Source organism: Poecilia mexicana, unplaced genomic scaffold (assembly GCF_051168715.1).
Source record: "Poecilia mexicana isolate PSO_F unplaced genomic scaffold, ASM5116871v1 scaffold_13, whole genome shotgun sequence".
In the NCBI taxonomy this organism is placed as follows: domain Eukaryota; kingdom Metazoa; phylum Chordata; class Actinopteri; order Cyprinodontiformes; family Poeciliidae; genus Poecilia; species Poecilia mexicana.
The window spans coordinates 15,897,263-15,916,025 of NW_028263382.1; the positions used below are offsets into that span (position 1 = coordinate 15,897,263).

General features: G+C 36.5%; 1 protein-coding gene across 1 annotated transcript in view; it reads right to left on the reverse strand.

The window, feature by feature from the left end:
- The window catches only part of lsamp (limbic system associated membrane protein), an 84,523-nt gene that overhangs the window by 13,842 nt on the left and 51,918 nt on the right, over nucleotides 1–18,763 (reverse strand). Inside the window, exons 6-7 of the mRNA XM_088012117.1 lie at nucleotides 2,551–2,682; nucleotides 1,381–1,501 (exon numbers count right to left, since the gene is read on the reverse strand). Coding sequence (XP_087868243.1) covers nucleotides 1,381–1,501; nucleotides 2,551–2,682 — 253 coding nt within the window. The remainder of the gene's footprint in view (nucleotides 1–1,380; nucleotides 1,502–2,550; nucleotides 2,683–18,763) is intronic.

The window sequence follows — 18,763 nt, forward strand, 5'->3', positions numbered from 1 at the left end:
TAGCTGTGGACAGAATTGATGGATGAACATTTTATTGATCACAGAAGGGAAATTTATTTACTGTACTTATACAGTGGCTTTGCAAAAGCATACCACTTAAATTTTTCTGTATTTTGTCTCATTACAACCACAAACATAAATATGTTTCTTTGGAATTTTATGTGAAAAACCAACACTAAGTGGTATACAGTTGTGAATTGGGATAAAAGATTATACATGATACAAAACATATTGTACAAATAAAAAACTGAAAACTGTGGTGTGCAAACATATTAAGTTCCCCTGAGTCAGTACTTTGTGGGACCACCTTTTGCTGCAGTTGCAGTTGCAAGTCTTTTAGGATACGTCTATACCGGCTTTGCACATCTAGTGACTGAAAATGACCCATTCTTCTTTGTAAAACAGCTCAAGATCAGTCAGATTAAATGGAACACATTTGTGAACAGCAATTTTTCGATCTTGCCACAGATTCCCGATTGAGTCCAAGTCTGGACTTCGACTGTGTCTGTCTAACACATGAATATGTTTTGTTTTAAACTGCTCCATTACAGCCCTCTCTTTATGTTTGGGGTGGTTGTTCAGTTGTTGGAGTCTTCTGTAGACTCCAAAGTTTTCTTCCAAGACTGCCCTGTATTTAGCTCCATTCTACTTTGACCATGCTTCCTATCCTTGCTGAAGAAAAGTAACCCCAGATCATGATGCTGCCACCACCATATTTGACAGTGGGGATGGTCTGTTCAGAATGATATGACATGTCACTCTTTTTGTATTTTGACCAAAAAAGTAACATTTGGTTATTTGAAGGTGGAAATGGTTTTAAACATCATAGGCTGAAAAAAATAGTGTCCTCTAAATGACAACCTACACTACTTGGAAACAGAAACACCAGTTGAAAAAGTAGACAGCTGCCAACCAATGTCCTCAGAATACAGATCTCTGACTTCAACTTGATTGTGAGACGGTGCCAGCAGAAAGTGCATTTTCGAAGGATACTGAAGCAAATGTCACTCCCTCTCAGCACCCAAACAACATTCTGCAAATCTGTGGTTGAATGTAATAACATTTAAATAAATATTTGTTTGGAGTATCTGTGATGAGTTGTTTCCAATGCAATTTGGTTTTGTAAAATTATTGACAATTTATTAATGTCAACATTTCTGTCCATCTTGAACTTAATGTCAAAGAAATCACACAAGCACAAAACACCCAGCGTTTATGAGGACAATTTTATCTTCTGTCGTTTCAAAATCCACAGTCTATCACATCCCCGTAATTTTTTTTCTTAGGCATAATTAGGAACATGCAGCTCCGTACGGGTGGCTGCCTGAGATCCTGCTGATGAACATGAAGGGGATAAAATAGATGTGAGGTAAGTTGTACCTTTTGTCGTCTCTGTACCATTCAAACTCCGGTGTGGGCACGGCGGCGGCCTCACACTGCAGGGTTCCCAGGCGGCCCACTGGAGGCTCTGAGCTCTGGGTTTTCCTTATTGACGGAGGATCTGCAAAGACACAGACCAAGAAATCACATTTACCCGTAGCATTTCATTTTATCTGAAAGAAAAACTTGCCACAATTAAAACTATTTTTTAAAGTTTTTTTATTAAAATGTGTAGGTTTTAACATAGTATATTATTTTAGAGTAGCATATTACTCCTTATAAGCTAGTGAATATTAACCAACATCAAAGGGATTTCATTAAGAACTCAGTGATGGAGTCAGAGACTCCTTTCTTATAGAAAAAGCTTTTTAGCTCATTTCCATCGTATAAAGTGGACACAAGATCAAGTGCACTTTATGAGATTTTTTTTAGCAGACCTTTCTTTAAAGCTCATATCAAGTTTTAACCCATCAGTACCACACAGTACTTTGCTAAAGCAAAGGAGATTGTTAAGGTTTTGACATAACAAATGGACCTTTGACAAAACATCCCATTTTAACAGGTATATTAGTATTCATCGCGCACATATCTTTACAAACAATTGCCAGCAAAGCTTTCCAAATGGATTTATGCCCATCTTCCATTTAAGATTAAATTCCAAAAGAAAGCTTAATATACACTGAAATGTTCTCCTATCTGGCACTCAGACCTGGTGTGAGTACGACTTGGGCAAACAGCCACATGTGATTTGTTCAGATCAAAGGGAATTTTTGAATACCTTGAGGAGTAATTAGTTTAGTGACGCCTCATGAGCCGTCTATCAAACCCCGAAGAGCTAGAATCCGTAATAATATGGACCACTGAAAGGAGGTAATTATCCTCTTTTTGAAATTCTAAGTGTCTATTTAAATGACGATGTGGTGGGTGAGACCTGCCATAGAAGTAATAGCGGCAATCAGTGCAAGGCATCTCTTCCTTTTTTTTTCCACCTGGTTTCATTTTGGGAACGACAGAGGAGTGCTCCAGAACTTTGAAGACATCTCTAGTTCTTGCTTAGCTTTACTTTGCATCAATTCTCTATAAAATTCAATAATAAATGTGGAAAAAAAAAAAATATTCATGAGCATTCACAGAAGGCATTTAAACGTGCAGCGGCATCTTGCTACTTACAGTTGACAACAACGTTGACATATTTGACATCAGGCGTGGCGACATCGTTGCTGGCTTTGCATTCATAACGACCTGCTTGGTTTCTCATGATGCCTATAATGTCCAGGTACTCCTCTCCATCCAGCGGCTCGGCTGTGGAAAGATGGAATCGATGAGTGACAGAACAAGACAAGGAGGAAACTTGAGGATTAATTGAAGTAAAAGAAAAAAAACAAGTAAATAAATGGCAACACCTTCGAAACATGTCCATGTATGACCTTTATGACTCATGTAAAGATGTGTTTTTGACTAAACTAAACTACAGAACAAGAGCAAATATCATGCGAAAGAATGACTGGCAGAACAATATTTGCAAAATAAATGTTAAACCAGGATTTGTAAATATTCTTCAGATTTTGCTTAACAGCAATATGTCTTTCTCTATGATCAAAAATTCTTCATAGTTTTGAGATGTTTAGATCAGAAGTAGTGGGAAAACAAATTTGGAAAAAAAAAATCAACCAACCAAACATTATTTATAGAGCACACCTAAGTAACTCAAAACCATTCAAACTGTTGACATCCAGATGCTAAGAAGACAACAAAAACATAAAAAGCTCAGTTTCCTCAGGTTTCAGAGTCTATAGGAACATCCAGAAACAACCGGAGTTCTGAGCACAAACTTATTTTGCCAACATGTTCGTGTTAAGCTCCACAGGGAGGCCTCAGCAAGGAGCCCATTAATCAGATAAGCAGCCAAGAGGTTCAAGATTAGAGGAGCTACAAACATCATTAGCCTAGGTGGGTAAAATATGTTGACAGGATAACTTTTTATTCACTTCACAAACCGGTGGAAAACTAACAGAGCAAATGAACAAACATCCCCACTGGTAGCATGATGGCGTGCTAATGTTTTTCTTTAGCAAGGACAGGAAAGCTCCTCAGGGAAGATGGATGTATCCGAGTACAAGTGTGAAAAGTGTGAGACAATGAATTACATAGAACAAGAGATTCCCTGGTTTTAGTTATGTTAGAATGGTCCAGTGAAAGTCCAGACAAACAGAATTTAATCAGTTGCAATACTTGAAAAAGTATTTTAAGCAGATCTTAATCCGATTTAACTGAGCTGGAGCAAAATCTGAAGTCTTAAAATCTGCAAATATGGTACAGACACAACAGCAGGTCTGTGACTGTAAGTAGAGGAAAATGTGATTCTTTCAAGATTTGACAAAAAAAAAAAAAAAAAAAAGCTTGAGCTCTATATACCTTTTTCCAAACTTCTTAGTCATGGTAATAGTAAAGAATCCCTCTGTGTTCTTAAAATGACAAAATGTGAAATTGTTCAATGAGCATGAATACTTTTGATAGCATCTTTAAGATGGAGATTTAGATGGTTTAAAACAATGAAACTCAAGTTTTTTCAGGGTGACTTCAGTAAAAGGTGATAATTTCACAGTTTGTGATGAGATCAGATAGACGATGGCATCAGCATAAAGATGTCAAATTGTTTTGTGCACATGATGGAGAACAGCACTCTTGATCAATGACATAGTCTTGTCTCTCTTGTGTTATGATACTCATGGCACACACATCAAGCCACTAAAGCGTTGGTCTGAAAAATAAAAAGTTTCTATGGAAAGGGTGAAACATCCCCACACACACACATACACCATGACAGTCACTAGATGTATGCGAAGTTGATATGCTGGAGAGGTTTATTGATTTCTCATAGCTGAATAAAGCTCACAGCTAAACTGTACACATTCATGTCATTTCACTCGAGTAGCAATTCAGATTCATTCAGCTGATATTGAAAGTCTTGACTGAAGGTCTTCAACCACTTGTAGCTGATTTTTTAATAGCTTCTTTGTAGTAAATTAACAAAATGTGGAGATTTGCAAATGTCAGACAGAAGGGCACAGAGGGCAAAGTAAACCAGAGCTACTGCAGTAAGAAATCTGAGTACTTGTTTCATGTTCAATCCAGCTAATTACCCACTTTATGCACAGTAGTTCTGCTTCCTTGACATTTGATTTAAAAAATTCAGTGTCATAAAGTCAACCTTTAAAGAAAAATCTGATTCTAATAAGACTGTATTTCTTCCAAAGCTGTGACATATTAGAGATAGGTAGGTGGGTCAGAAGGCTTAGATTGCCATGTAAACTGCACTCAATGAAAGATCTTGAAACATAAAAATAGTGTTTAACATTAAGACCTCCTCATATCATTATTTGTGACATGGCAATCTGTGTGTTTTATGCCAACATTTTAATGAGATCTGATAAAAACTCTACTTGATCTATAGATATCCATTCTGGATATATTTCAACCTGTCAGAAAATAGATTTTTTTTTTTACAACTGCTAAGGCTTAGTAAGCAATAATCTCTTTGCGATCCATGTACAGCAGTGTAGATCTCATGGTGTTTCTCAGAAGATACAATTATCTGCATAGAGATAGGAGATGGTCTCCAAGGAGCCAGGGAATTTAATACTGGCTATAACATCGACTGATACTTCTCTTAATCCAAGAAAATAAGAAAGGAAGAAAATTACACTATGAAATGATTTGATTTAGGATTTATCAAAGCTGTAAAACTATATTGCCAGAGCAGTAAAGAAGGAATGAGTTTTCTTTAAGGAGGTGAAATAACCACAAACAAAAGGCAAAAAATAAAAAAGCTTCATCTCAATGGACGCGTTAGTCCATCAAACTCATAAAACACCCCTATAACGACAACCCTAAAATGTCAGTCAGCTTGACTTTTCTACATGCCTTCAGATAATATCTCTAAAATAAGGCGCTGCCTTAGGGACTGAAGCAGCAAAAAAATCTAAGCTTAATGATAAAATGGCGGTCAGCTGATAAAATATCATTTCATGCTGATTGAAAGATCAGCAGGATCAGGATCAAAGTTTGCAGCACATCAGTCACCTCTCTCTGGATGAACTGTCAGACTAACATGATCGGGGAGGTTAAATTGAAAATCTGTTGCCATGGAAATTCTATTGAAGTCCAATCTCGTCTTCAGCACTTTAGCTCGGTGCTGGATAAAGAACGGGAAAGGACCAGGTGACCACCAAGATCAAAGCACAGAAATGGAGAAAACAGGGAGGGAAGATAATCTAAATCAGAAACGATGAGAAAGTTGGAAAGAATAAAAAAAAGCAATTCTTAGTAACTCAGTTTGCAAAGAGAGAGAATTATCAATCATGACATAGGTGTAACGTCCAAGGAAACAATCGGTTACTAAATTTCAGCTGTGTTTTCTTTTTCCACCAGGGAATACAACTGCCTGACGCACATAATCAATGCCTAAATGTGTCTTTCTAATTAAGAGTAATGAAGATAGATTGCTTAATCTTGTCTGTAAGGGAGCCGATTTGAGTGTGTGTACAGCACCGATAATACACATACATGTCTATGCTGAGTGAGGAGGAGTGTGGTGAACACACAGAGCTTTCATGCATGAGCTGATGTGAAGGCAAATTTCCTTGCAGTTTTGCATGAAGCACCGAATGTAGCTGCTGGTTCAAAGTACGCACATTAAACCCCCCTCCCATGAATCCTGCTCTTGCACCATATGTCACGTTACATCGTCACATTTCCATGCTAATCAGGGTGGAGAAAAGTGAGTAGGTGTCAGAAAAAGGAAGAACACGTTAGGGAGAGAGGAGTAAAAAGATTGGTTTTTAGTCCATATGGTCCTCCAAAAGAGGCAGACCACACCACTAATTATCTGCTTATGCTGATGTTAACCAACTGTAAACAGTATTCATACCACTTGAACTTTTCATATTTGTTACATTATAACCAAAAAATTTACACTTATTTTTTATTTTATTTTGTGACAGACCAGTGCTATCAAGTCTAATATATATATATATATATATACATGGTTTTCACTTTTCTTTATTTATATATCAAGAAACTGTGAAGTGCATAAGCTTCCAGCATTTATTTAATTTGATACAATTTGTTAATAATTTATCAGAGAGAATATTACTGACCAAACAATATCATGAATATCAACTTTGTGTAAAATTCTGAAGTTGATGTGATTTTAAGAAATTATTCCAAACTTTGATCAATTAGCTAAAAAAAAAAAAACAACAAAAAAAAAATACAAAGAACAGGACAAAACTGAAAAGTGACAAAGTGACGGTCGTCCACCTGAACTCACCCACTGGGCATGAAGAGCATAAATCACAAAAGCATAAAAAAAATAAAAAAAACTCACATGGTGACTCGGGAGATGCTGCACAGATAAAATGTGCTGTTGGGAGAATCTGTCAATAATTTCAGTTGTGAACTCTACAAATTTTGCCTTTAAAAAGTAGAAAGTTTGGATTGAAGGAAAACCAATAGAGGTTTGGTTTGCAGTTTGCAACAACACATTTGGAAGACACAACAAACAGTATGCATTCTGGAGAGATGAAACTGAAATTGAAGTTTTGGGCCTATAAGCCACACACTGTGTTAAGGAAACCTAGCATAGCACAGCACTGATTAACAGGTGATGCTGGGGGAAAACCTGTTAGAGACTTCAAAAGACCTGAGTTTGAAGTTTACTTTCAGCATGACATACAGCCAGAACTCAAATGAAACCATTTTCAAACTCTATTCAATATATATAAAAATACTTTATTTATTCAAAGGGAAATTAAACGTTGCAACAATCCTGAAGAGGATTCTGACTGAAGACAGACCCGTGAGTGACATTACATGCTGACAACTCAAATATCGAAGCAGCAGAGACGATACTTCAAAATAGCTTCTACTGAATGTCACCAACACCTGTTGTCAAGCACTGCTGATCCATCACATTTGTTTTTACCACTCCTCTTTAAATCTCTGTCTAATTGTAAGATTAGAAAGCAAGGTAGAGAGAGACTGGATGTGGCAGGATATGATTGTTGCCCATCAAGACAGATGGAAGATCCTCCTTCTACCTGCTCATTGGTTCTGCTATGCTTCCATCAAATACAGGTGTTATTTGAGCCTCTGAGATGCTAATCAGCTGCTCCCAGTTGTAAAAACAACCTTGTTGCCACAACTGTCCAAAAGTAAAAAAGTAAGATCAAAAAGGTACACAACAGCCAAAACCAGAGGAAGAAATTGTCATAAGAAGCAGTGCCTCAACCAAAAAAAAAAAAAAAAAAAAAAGGATGGATAAAACGCTCTTTTATGAAGAATGAGAAAAAATAAAACTATATGAATTTGATCAAATAAACTTGCGGCTGTAATATGAAACCCCTCTCCTCATAAAGTTCAAGTGATGCCAACTAATTTTTCAAGGCACTGTATGACTCAGATGTGAGTGAAAACTGACTGATTTACAACTAGAGTAAACATTACACTTGGTTATCATCAGCATAGTATAATTAGTGACATGTTTGCAACTGCATCCTAATTACCAAGGACATTAAGGGTGTGAAGGTGGTGAGAACTTAAATGCTGTTATATATAATTCTGCAATGTGGTCATTTAAAAGCCACGGGTTAAATAAATGACACATTTAACTGAAAACTTATTTTCAGTTGCAGTGCAGATGTATGTGCCCATATGCCACAAACTCCATCAAGTCTACATAATTAGCCATCAAACTGTGGCAACTGAAACTTTTTGCTACTTTAGCTGCTATAAGTTTCATATGTTGCTTACAAATCATCACTCCAGCCACTAATAAATCTGTGAAATGACAAATAATTAACTAAGACCTCAATTATGTTTGTGGTTCATTGAATCTATGCGTCCAAATCAATATGAGAATGTTGGACAGGAAGTCCCATCTCTTCTCATCTTCTGCAATTACGCATCCACGGTGCATGCTTTAGGAAACATTTATCACCCAAAGGAGGGAGATAATCTGAAGCTTGTTGCAAATGCTGAACTATTTTTCACAACATGAGGAGTCGTCTTTTTAATATTTGTTTTTTAACAAGCCACCACAAAAGTATCTCCAACACTACAAAGATTACATCTTTGCTCCAATTGTTCTGACTGCTTTTTTAATTTTTTTGGTCAAAATACTCTTTGAAATGGTGTTTTTACTAAACCAAAGCAATGTCTTTCTCTTTCTGTACACATTGACTTTACTTTTTGCTTTACACCCCCAGTGTTTACGTTACATGGAAGCTTGACATTTTAAGCTGTATGATTGTATCGTCACTTTTTTTTTTTTAGAATTTAGCCAAAAATTATGAAAATGAGAACAAAAGAATTGTAGACACAAATATTTACAAAATAATACTACATTGCACATTAAATGCTAGTAATATAGGAAGCGTTTATGACATTTTATGAAATCAGATGGCATTTTCTAATTTTATGCCATTTCCATAAATCAGACATATGTCAGACATTCAAAATGAGGTTCTACACATTCTTAATTTCTTAAAAGTTCTGAAGGTGTAAAGTTATGTGGAACCAGTTCGTTTAAAGAACACAGATGCACAACATATTAATTATTGCTTGTCTTTAGTGGCACTTTTGTATTAAAGAGTCTACACATAATTCATAAACCAAGGATGGGCTTCAGAATATTTTTTGTGTCCGCTGTGCAAAAAGAACAGTAAAACAAAAACTAGATCCTCGGCGAACAAAGGCAAAAACCAGACTGTTTGAAACAGAACATAAGAGGATTCTAAGTATGACTTCCATCAGAGCAGGAGTGTTTGGTGCAGGCCAAACATCTTGTCAGGACAAGAAACCCATATCCTTTCTGATGCATAGCTGTGCAAATATTGGAAGAAATAAAATTGAATCTTTTCAGCGTGAATAAAGTTCAGGGCACATCCACAGATTCAGAATGAAAACCGTGGATTTTAGATGGCCTTGTAAAAGCCCGACTGAATTTAATTCCAAATCACATTCATGTTGTGTTGAGTTTCAAAATCAGGCAGCGCATGTAAGAGCAGCTTAAATATTTCGAGCTTCACTGAATGTGGAAGAGTCATCAAAAATTTCAGAAATGTCTACGAAGGACGAAAAATATGGAAATGTGTTAATAAGAACTGCTTCACAGGCCAAGGCTGTACTTACTTTTCTATTCAACATGATGAAAAATCTGTTGCTATTCATGTTGCATGTTTCACAAGATTAATTTCCAAACTAATTTATGATTTTTACCGTTATTTGTGGATTCTCCTCTTACAAAGCAAGTTTTTTTTCCCCAGATTTTTGAAAAATATACTTTTCATTTCATAAATGTTACTTACAGAAAATGTTTTTTTTTTATTATTTCCTATTTAAACACTCACAAATACGCAACTCTTTAATAAAAAAATTTGTTGTCACAAGTTACAGTTTGAACAACCTCCAACAGCAGTGCTACTTCTTGTGTATATAAACTAAAGTTTAAAGTTCTCGCTTATATAATCCACTGCATCATTAGGAAAGATGATAATATGGGGCAAGATGGAGTATTTCTTGCATTTGCTAGGGATTTAGAAAAAAACACAAAACAATTTGGAACATGAGGTCAGCTAAAATTGTACAAATTTCTTCCATGTAATGAGTGGGATGTTCCTTGTGAAGAAACAAATAATTAGAGATAATGTAAAAAGTCAAACAAAATGTTGTATTATTGAAGAACAATAAAAAGTTACTCAGTAAGTCATGTTCAGTTTATATAGAATAAAATAAATGCTTTCCTCTCTTGTCCTCCATCTAACACAAAACTGCATATTGTCAACACAATCATTAAAAAAAGTAAACCTAATAAAAAGTTGATCAAATCCAGTAACTTTAATCAATGACAAAATCAATGAATAGAAACAACATTTAGATGATGATGATGTACATACTTAGCAAAACTGGGAATGTTGTGGCTTTGCTACAATGCAGTGATTTTATCCAACCACAGGTCCAGATGGAGCTACATCACCTTTACACTTTATGCTCGTCTAAACCCTGCAACTATGTTGGGAATACATAAAAAAAAAAAACATTTCAATATTTATAGAACAAGATTTCTATCATTTAGTTCTACATGTTGAAATGTTCATCAACTCTATGTTTCTCTTTACAGTAGTTCCAGCTTAGTGGAAAGTCTTTTTTTTATTTGTTTTTAATGTTTTACTGACATATGGTAACACTCTTTGGACACTTAGTTATTGTGCTGGCAACAATATTTTGCTTATTTTTAATAGACTTCATATCCACCATTGAAATAAGCCCATTTCCTCATGATGAGGGTGAAAATCCCACTTTAACTTGTTGGACTCCAGAACACTCTGAGGTGGAAAGTCTTGTTTCAGGTGTTGTTGAAAGGTAATACCTCGAAGCTGAGAGTCCCTTTGGGTGGAAGTGCACAGAGTCAGAAGCACATGATATGAAAACAGCAAACTGTAATTGGAAACCATGTGATGGATGAGAATTACAGGAAACATCTTTGAATGATTAGGTTGTACGGTAAAGCAGCACTACGGCACCCCTACAGAAAAATGATGGCATGAATGAGGCACATTAGCCAGTCCGTCTTCCTGTCCATTACCATCTGAAAGCTTGTGGAAATTGCCTTGAAAATTATATAAAAGTCATGAGTTTATCACTTTTTTTGCTCACACTACAGAATGTGAATGTCTTCGTGAAAGCACATAAACTCTCTGTGATTACTTTAAGAAAACAAAAGTCCTGAGCAGTTCTCCATGCTGGTGGGTTACTCCTTCTCGGACACTGAGAGCTGCCTTCTCCCCATCCATTGTATATTTGAAAGACTTTGAAGCCTTTTGAAAATGCAGCCGCAGCCTTAGGAGGGGATCTGTGAAGAGCTTAGCATAGATGCAGTACACTTTTACAAATGCCTGCTGGATAAAGATTTGCATTGCACTGGAAATTTCAAGTTGGCAGGAACAAAAAAAACAAAACAAACTTTTCCATGTGAATTCAAGCACTCTATAGGGCTGACTGAGAGAAGCCATCTTGGATGGGGACAGGAACCGCGTTGTAGATGTCCAAGCATTTTCCTGCAGAGTGGACCAGATAAGGGAGGAAATGGGGATCGGGGGAGAGCAACGAGTTGTGCTCTTTTGCATTTCCTCATGCTTTATTCATTGCATCTGTTTACCACAGCGCGAAACATTACATTTATTTTCCAAATGCTAATTTATGTTAAACAGATGTTTGAGAAACTTCAGAGTCAAAGACCCCGGGACATTTATTTTTATTTGTCTGCATTCTTATGATGGTGTGTGTGTGTGTGTGTGTGTGTGTGTGTGTGTGTGTGTGTGTGTGTGTGTGCATGCGTGCGAGTGTGTGTGTGTGTGCATGCGTGCGAGTGTGTGTGTGTGTGTTGGTGTCTGCATACAAGAACATGCCCATCATTATTCAATGAGACCTTCAATATTGGTGTCTATTCAAGTATGTGTGTATGACCTTTGATTGCAACAAACATCTCAAATGTTTGAAAATGTTTTTTACAAAACCCCCACTAAGCTATCCTGACAAACTTTTTTTTTTTTTGTGCTTAATTGCCCGATTTCCCTTATGAATGGCAACAATACTGAACAACTGGAAAGAAAAACTGGGGCAGAAAAGCAGAACTTCCCCTTCCATTCACAGACCATTTGCCACCACAGTAACTGGGAGTGCAGAAACAACACAAGTGCTGGACCCAAAAACAAGTCTACTGTTTATTTGCTGCTCCTGCTGCCACACTGCAGATGTGATCAGAGAAACAATACCAATACCAATCTCTTTTCTTCTCAGACCTTTGTTTTGTACTGAGGCAGCCCTACACTCACTGTCGCTCACTAGAGCGTTGTTTGTGCTGCAGAAGTATGTGAGGCTTCAAAAGGAGATTCATTGATAAAGTACAATAAGGTTGAGCCACTGAATTCCCTCTAAGTGAAGCTGGTTCGTCTGCTATTGCTTCAAATCAGCTGATAAACAAAGCTGTCCTTTTGTTGTTGGAGGTCTTCTTATTACAGTCTTGATAAATTTAATGAGCTTATGTTTACCATGGGGAAGAAAGCTCTGGGTTAAGCATGGAGATCACAGTGAGCCACAGAGGATCACTGCTTACTCTTCTATTATGGTCTTTGTCTGCCGTATCCTCTCTCCTTTGTCTGCAACAAATGAGCATGAGGCCACATGTGGTGACTTATAACTGAGATTTTTTTTTCTCTCTTGACATCAATAAATCCAAGTTTGGCTTTAAATTTCAGCAGAAAGGTGCTTGTAAAGACAGAAATATGACTGTGCAGGAATCTACCCCGGGCATATTCATACATTTCTCTGGTTAGTGATAGTACGCTCTCTGTCATATTCAGATGATTAGCTGGAAGCCCCTGTGCTGATGCAGAACTTTTCCTGCAGTAATGCAGACAGAAAGAAGAAGTCCAAAGCATTGTCTACAGAAAATACTATTTTAAAGGAAAAATAGTTGTCTTGGCACAAAAAAGACAGCATTATCTTACAGGCTGAATATGAGCAGCCTCATTATCTAAACAAAATCCACCAATCAGGAAACTTTGTAAATAGGTTTTGCACCATTTTTTAATTGCTTTGCTTTACTGATAATTTACACTCATTTTGTTAAAAAAAATATTTGTGGCAAAATACACAATTTTATTAGATCTGGCTGTAACGACTAATAACTATACATGACATTGATGTGCGGTCAGTCATCATGGAAAAATAATCAGTGATTCTTGAGAATAGGGACAAAATGGGTGTTAATTTTCCCATATTTTTTTTTTATTATTTCTCAACCTTATGTATGCAAATATGACAAATAATGTTTAGAAAATATGAAGATGCTAAGGTACAGGCTCCCAGTTGCGAATTTGACAAAAATAAATCTAAAATGATTTTTAAAATACCCCATTAGTGATATTTTTACTCAATTTACAGACAAATACTTCTCAAGAAATAAAATAAATATTATTTAAAACAAAAAACAAGAAAAAGAACTCAGTGCATGAGTTGACAGTCATGCACTGTCAACTCTGATGGAGTTGACAGTGCATGACGGAGTTGACACAGAACTGAAGGTGGTGACAAACTAGTGAGTAAAATGAAAAACTTGGTACATGTGAAGTAATGCAATTCATGTAAAATACATTAAAATGAATAAGTTGCACAATTAAGTGAGATTTGACAACAATTTCACTGAAAGAGTCAGAAAAACTCTGACGGAGTTGACGAAATGCCAAACTACCTCAATTTATATGATGTTATTCTGAAGGAGGCCATATTGTAGCTCATCAGGTCCATGAAATCTTTACAGTTTACCAAAATTAAGCTTTTATTTCGCAAAATTTCATCAAAGTTTTGTAAATTGTCAGTTATGGAGTTGACACATCATGGTTGTGACAAACAACTTAGGAATAAAACAGAAGAAAAAACTAAAGAATAACTTAAGCTAACCGGATCTAACTAGCCCTCCTAGCAAAGGAAGAGAAAAGACAACGTCATGGATTCCTCAGAAGTTCTGGTGCCCTCCAATAATGCCTGATTTTTTTACATTCTTTTCATTTCTGACGGTGTTGACAAAAACTAAGGACAAATTTCAACGGAGTTGGAAAATATCTAAAAATTATTTTTAATTCAATTTATCGATACTTTTATAATTATTTATATGACTACTTATACTTAATTGTCATAATATATAATTTTAGTATTTCTTTAATTGTTTTAAACTATAAGAATGTATTGAGTTCTGCTCCTGGACAAGGGATTTTACAGGCATCATCCACCGACTACAATGTTTAAAATAAAAAAATATTCAGCAAAAAAAAGAAAAATATACATTGTTGTGCTCACATGACCCAGGTTAGTTTAGTTAGATATTTGAAAAAAATATATTTTGTGTATATTTTATTCAAATTTCATGCTTTATCCATAGGACCTGTTTTGTCCCTATTCTCAAGAATCACTAATAAAACCATTTATATTGCTATTTTCACCCTGTGGTTTGTACTGTAAAGTATCTATTTTTTATTTAGCTTAACCAATTATGATGATTTTTTCTTCAAAATCGCTGGATTTTCGCATTTTCCCATTCAAATGCTTAGAAGCGAAGCCGGTGAGGCAGCAGTGAGCTGAGCCTCACCTGGGATTGCGCAACCTCTCGCTAACTACACTGGCAGCCGTTCTATGGGAGCATGTTCGTCCTGTCTGTACGCCGGTAATAAAATGGCTAGAAAACATTTAATATATGGACTGATTTCCCATAATTTAGCTTATGTATATAATGTACAGTGTTTTTTTTTTTGTCACCAACTGTGTGTGTATCGTGTTTTGTGTGCGGAGGAGCGATCAGAAACGGCAGAAAACAGACTCCAGGGGAGGCACGCAGTTCTCTTGCCTCATGACAGGGGGCGCTCCTGATCCCAGATATTGTGACTCCACAACTGCAGAGTAAGACACAGTGAGCTAGCCATGGAGCTAGCCATACAGTAAATAAGTAAAGTACAGCGATATATTTGTTTTCTTCTCTCTTCCGACGTAAACATGACAGACATTTCTATACTTAAACAGTTTTCTAAAGTGGATTTTCATTTGAAGCAGGAGATGATAACCAAGGAAGACCACCACCATAGCTGAAAGTTTTGCTTCGAGAGTTTGACGATTCTCAAACGGAGTAGAAAAGACATGCCGAGGATAGACTTGGCTTTGGATGAACGGACATTTTTGTGCAGAATCAGCGGTGCATGCATTTCATTGATAGACAAAGGTAAGACAACATTAAGATGTTTTTTTAATGAAATGTGCGCTTTTTGGGGTAGTTTGTATGTCTAAATAATTCAGTAAAGTAGAAGCGGTAGCTAATCTACCACAGCAATTATTTATTTATTAAACATTAAGCCTAAAACATACTACAACAACCGACTGAATGTTCTGTGTGCAAAATTCTTGAATGTTTTTTTGGTGTTAAATCCTAAAACATGAAGTGGCACTGTTGTCAGTTGCTATGGCAACGAATCTGCGTATCTCGGCGAATACAGATCACTTTGCTGTGGATCATAGCACTAAATCAATATCTACATTTCTAAGTTTCACTGAGTTGACGCGGTTATGGATGACATGTAAATGATTAGTCTTTTTGCCCTCCAGCGTTGTATGCATGCGCGAAATTTCCGTACGTCCAATAATATGTGTGGTGTCTAAGTCATAAGTCAGTGCCTCACCAGCAATGAACCTCACTGCACGTCACTGATACATGATCATTTGTGTTTGTTGCCAGGGAACAAGATGATTTACAAGAGTAATATATGCCACACTGATAAAACCAACCAATCACCCATTAAACAACCAGCCAGTCAGTTAACCAATAAACTAATCATTAAATGAAAAGATCAAATGGCCATCCCCAAAATGACAAACCACTCAGCTGAGAAATTAGCAACTAACCCATTAACTAGCCGACTGACAATTAACTCGTTCAAACAATTATCCCACCAACCAAATGAAGCCAACAAATTAGAACAAATGTTCCACATTTGTTCTAATGTCCACATTTATTTTAATTTAGTGACATCCTAGTTAAGTTAAATACAATGTACAGATAAAAACATATTTTTGAAATGTCGTTTTGATTTCATGTTCCATGTCAGGTTGGTTTTCATTGTGGAGAGTTTGGAAATAAATTTTAAACTTTTGGTTGTCATTTCAGGTCTTTTTATAAAATGTCACCAAAAAACATAATTATACAATAATTTTCCAATGACTCCCCTTCTTTAGAGAACTATTTTAACTTTATTGTGCCAAGCCCAAACCATTCTGATTTTGTGCTCAAACAAGTTATTTCGGTATCTGAAGTTTTTGGCCAGTTTCTGTAATCAATGCATCTGTCAAGAAAAGTGTTCTCTCTGCTAATCCTAAAAGAAAACAGATAATTCCTCATGGACACTGTGATAGAGGAAAAAGAACAGCATCTAGTTTTGTTTTTGTTTTCCTTTTTTTGTTAAGGCCCACTATTTATGAAATATTCATTACCTCAGTCTATGCTAGCACTGCTGCTCCATTCATCAATTTTTTTTATTATCTTGTTTTAGCCTCAGAAGAATAGAATTACAGTTTGTCATTGTCAGAGATGAGAGCAAAGGATACAGCACCTGAGGTATGTGTGTCTGCTGGAGAAAAAACAAAACAAAACGTGTTTTCATTTGGCTAAGTAATGATTTGTCATGTAAATAATGTCTGATTTACAGAATAGGTGCCATCTTCAAAGTATTTGCATAATACGTCGAGATATGAAACTCATATGGAAGTTCTTAAAACGGATTCAAAAAAAGGCTTATAAATGACGGCTTGTCAACATTTGGGCTTTTCCAATTTTGAAGATTACAGCACAGTAGAAATATTTAAATTAGTCTGATTCCTATTATTCAGAATTTTGCTGGATCAAAGCACATATGTGAGTATGGAACATAGACAGAATGAAGACAAATTTTGAGATGAGCAACATTATCTAGATTTGATCTTCTACTAGACATAAAATAATATTTTTTAAAACACAGCTGCCAGAGCTTTTGTATGTAGCTGGAAATGTTTGCAGCTTATGGAGGTAAACACACCTCTAAAAAGAAAGTGACATTTACAAGATTATACCTCTGTTATCATGCCTTGACATTAAAACCTGCTGTAAAACAGAGTGACTCATCCAAGGATATTTTCTGATTGCCTGCGCAGCAAAAACACAGACAGCAGATTCCACTTTGGAGGGAAAATGCTTTTAGTATCGATGAATGTGATAATGACTTCAGTTGAAGACGAAGGGATACTTTGTGCTGATTTTGGTTCGCTTGTTACCAGTGAGAAAATCATCACAAACGTTCACTAAAACATAGTTCAAGGAATACTGTCCTGTTCCTGCACACAACATGGGCTGTGCTTCTGAAAGCGTTTCCTCATCCATTCAAATCATTGAGTTGGTTTTTCTAATCACTTCTATGGCCACAAGTGTAAAAGAACAACAACACAACAACAACAATGAAGCACCGGTGCAGTAAGACTGTTTCCACAAACATTTGCGAAAGTATAAGTTGCTCTCATGAGATCAGTGAAATCCAGCCTTGTGCCATTATCGAATGCCACCTGTGCAAGAAGTCCAGTTGTGAATCTCTCTTACTTTCCGACGGCTACAGAACACGGTCTGTTTCATGTAGACTTACACCTCTCTCTCAGAGGCAACATTAACTTTTTCAGCAGCTCTGATAAAACAGACCGCACATGCATTAGTGACCCTGTCGCTGGTTCACCACAGGTCCTTTTCTTCAATCTCTTTTAATAGAAACTGACTGCTGCAGCCTGAGAATACCCAACGTAAGCTGCAGATGAAGAGATGCTCTGATCCAGTTGTCTAGGGTCTACAGTGAAAACTTCCCCAGTGAAACTTGTTCCAATCCATAAGTTTGCCCATTTTTCCTGATTTTAATATTCACTTTCCACACAAAGCTGCCTGCATTTCCTGTCTAATATATCCAACCCACTAACAGGTGCCCTGATTAGGAGGTAAATAGAATTATTCACTTGACCTCTTAGTGGTCATAATGTTATGCCTAATCGATGTGCATTCAAGAGAGACACACAGTGACCCATGGTCTCCCTAAGTTACGTTATCCCTTATCTAAGTTATATGAAAATACCATTAGTATGAAGATATCCCATCAGGAGTCTCTGGACAGCTCCAGTCCTTCCGGGAATACTTTCCTGGGCATGTCTCAGTAAAGTTGCTGGGCAAAAGCACATCTTCCCTTCACAATTTACAGCTAACCCTCATTTGTGGAGGAGAGAGCTATCTAACACATCACTTGAGATCTCCCACTGGTGATCATTAGTTTGAGTGCTGCTGTCTGTGGAGGCCAGAGAATATGATTCACACTGTTTCTATACTCACCGCACCATTTATTGATACAGAACAATTTGTGACATTTCTTCATTTAAATTTCTTCTGCCGTTGTATTTTTTTTTAATTACAGATAAGCTCCTCAATATAACCAGAGCAGCAGCAGCAGAGTGGCACATGGGATGCAGCTTCTTAGCCACAAGATAAAGTTGTCTAATGTGTTTTCTGTTCTTCTCCGTTTCCTCTCATCCGTTAGCTTGCACACCCTTAAGTCATGAGCTCTCGTCTCCTTTAGGCTACAGCCTCCCTCAGGGCCTCTGTGATTTTAGGCGTTTTGGGAAAAGTGCTTATGGCCAGGAAATAAAAAAAATAAAAAATAAAATAAAAAAGTAGGGATTTCTTTGCACAGTTTTGAGTTTAAAAAAAAAAGGTGTGAGC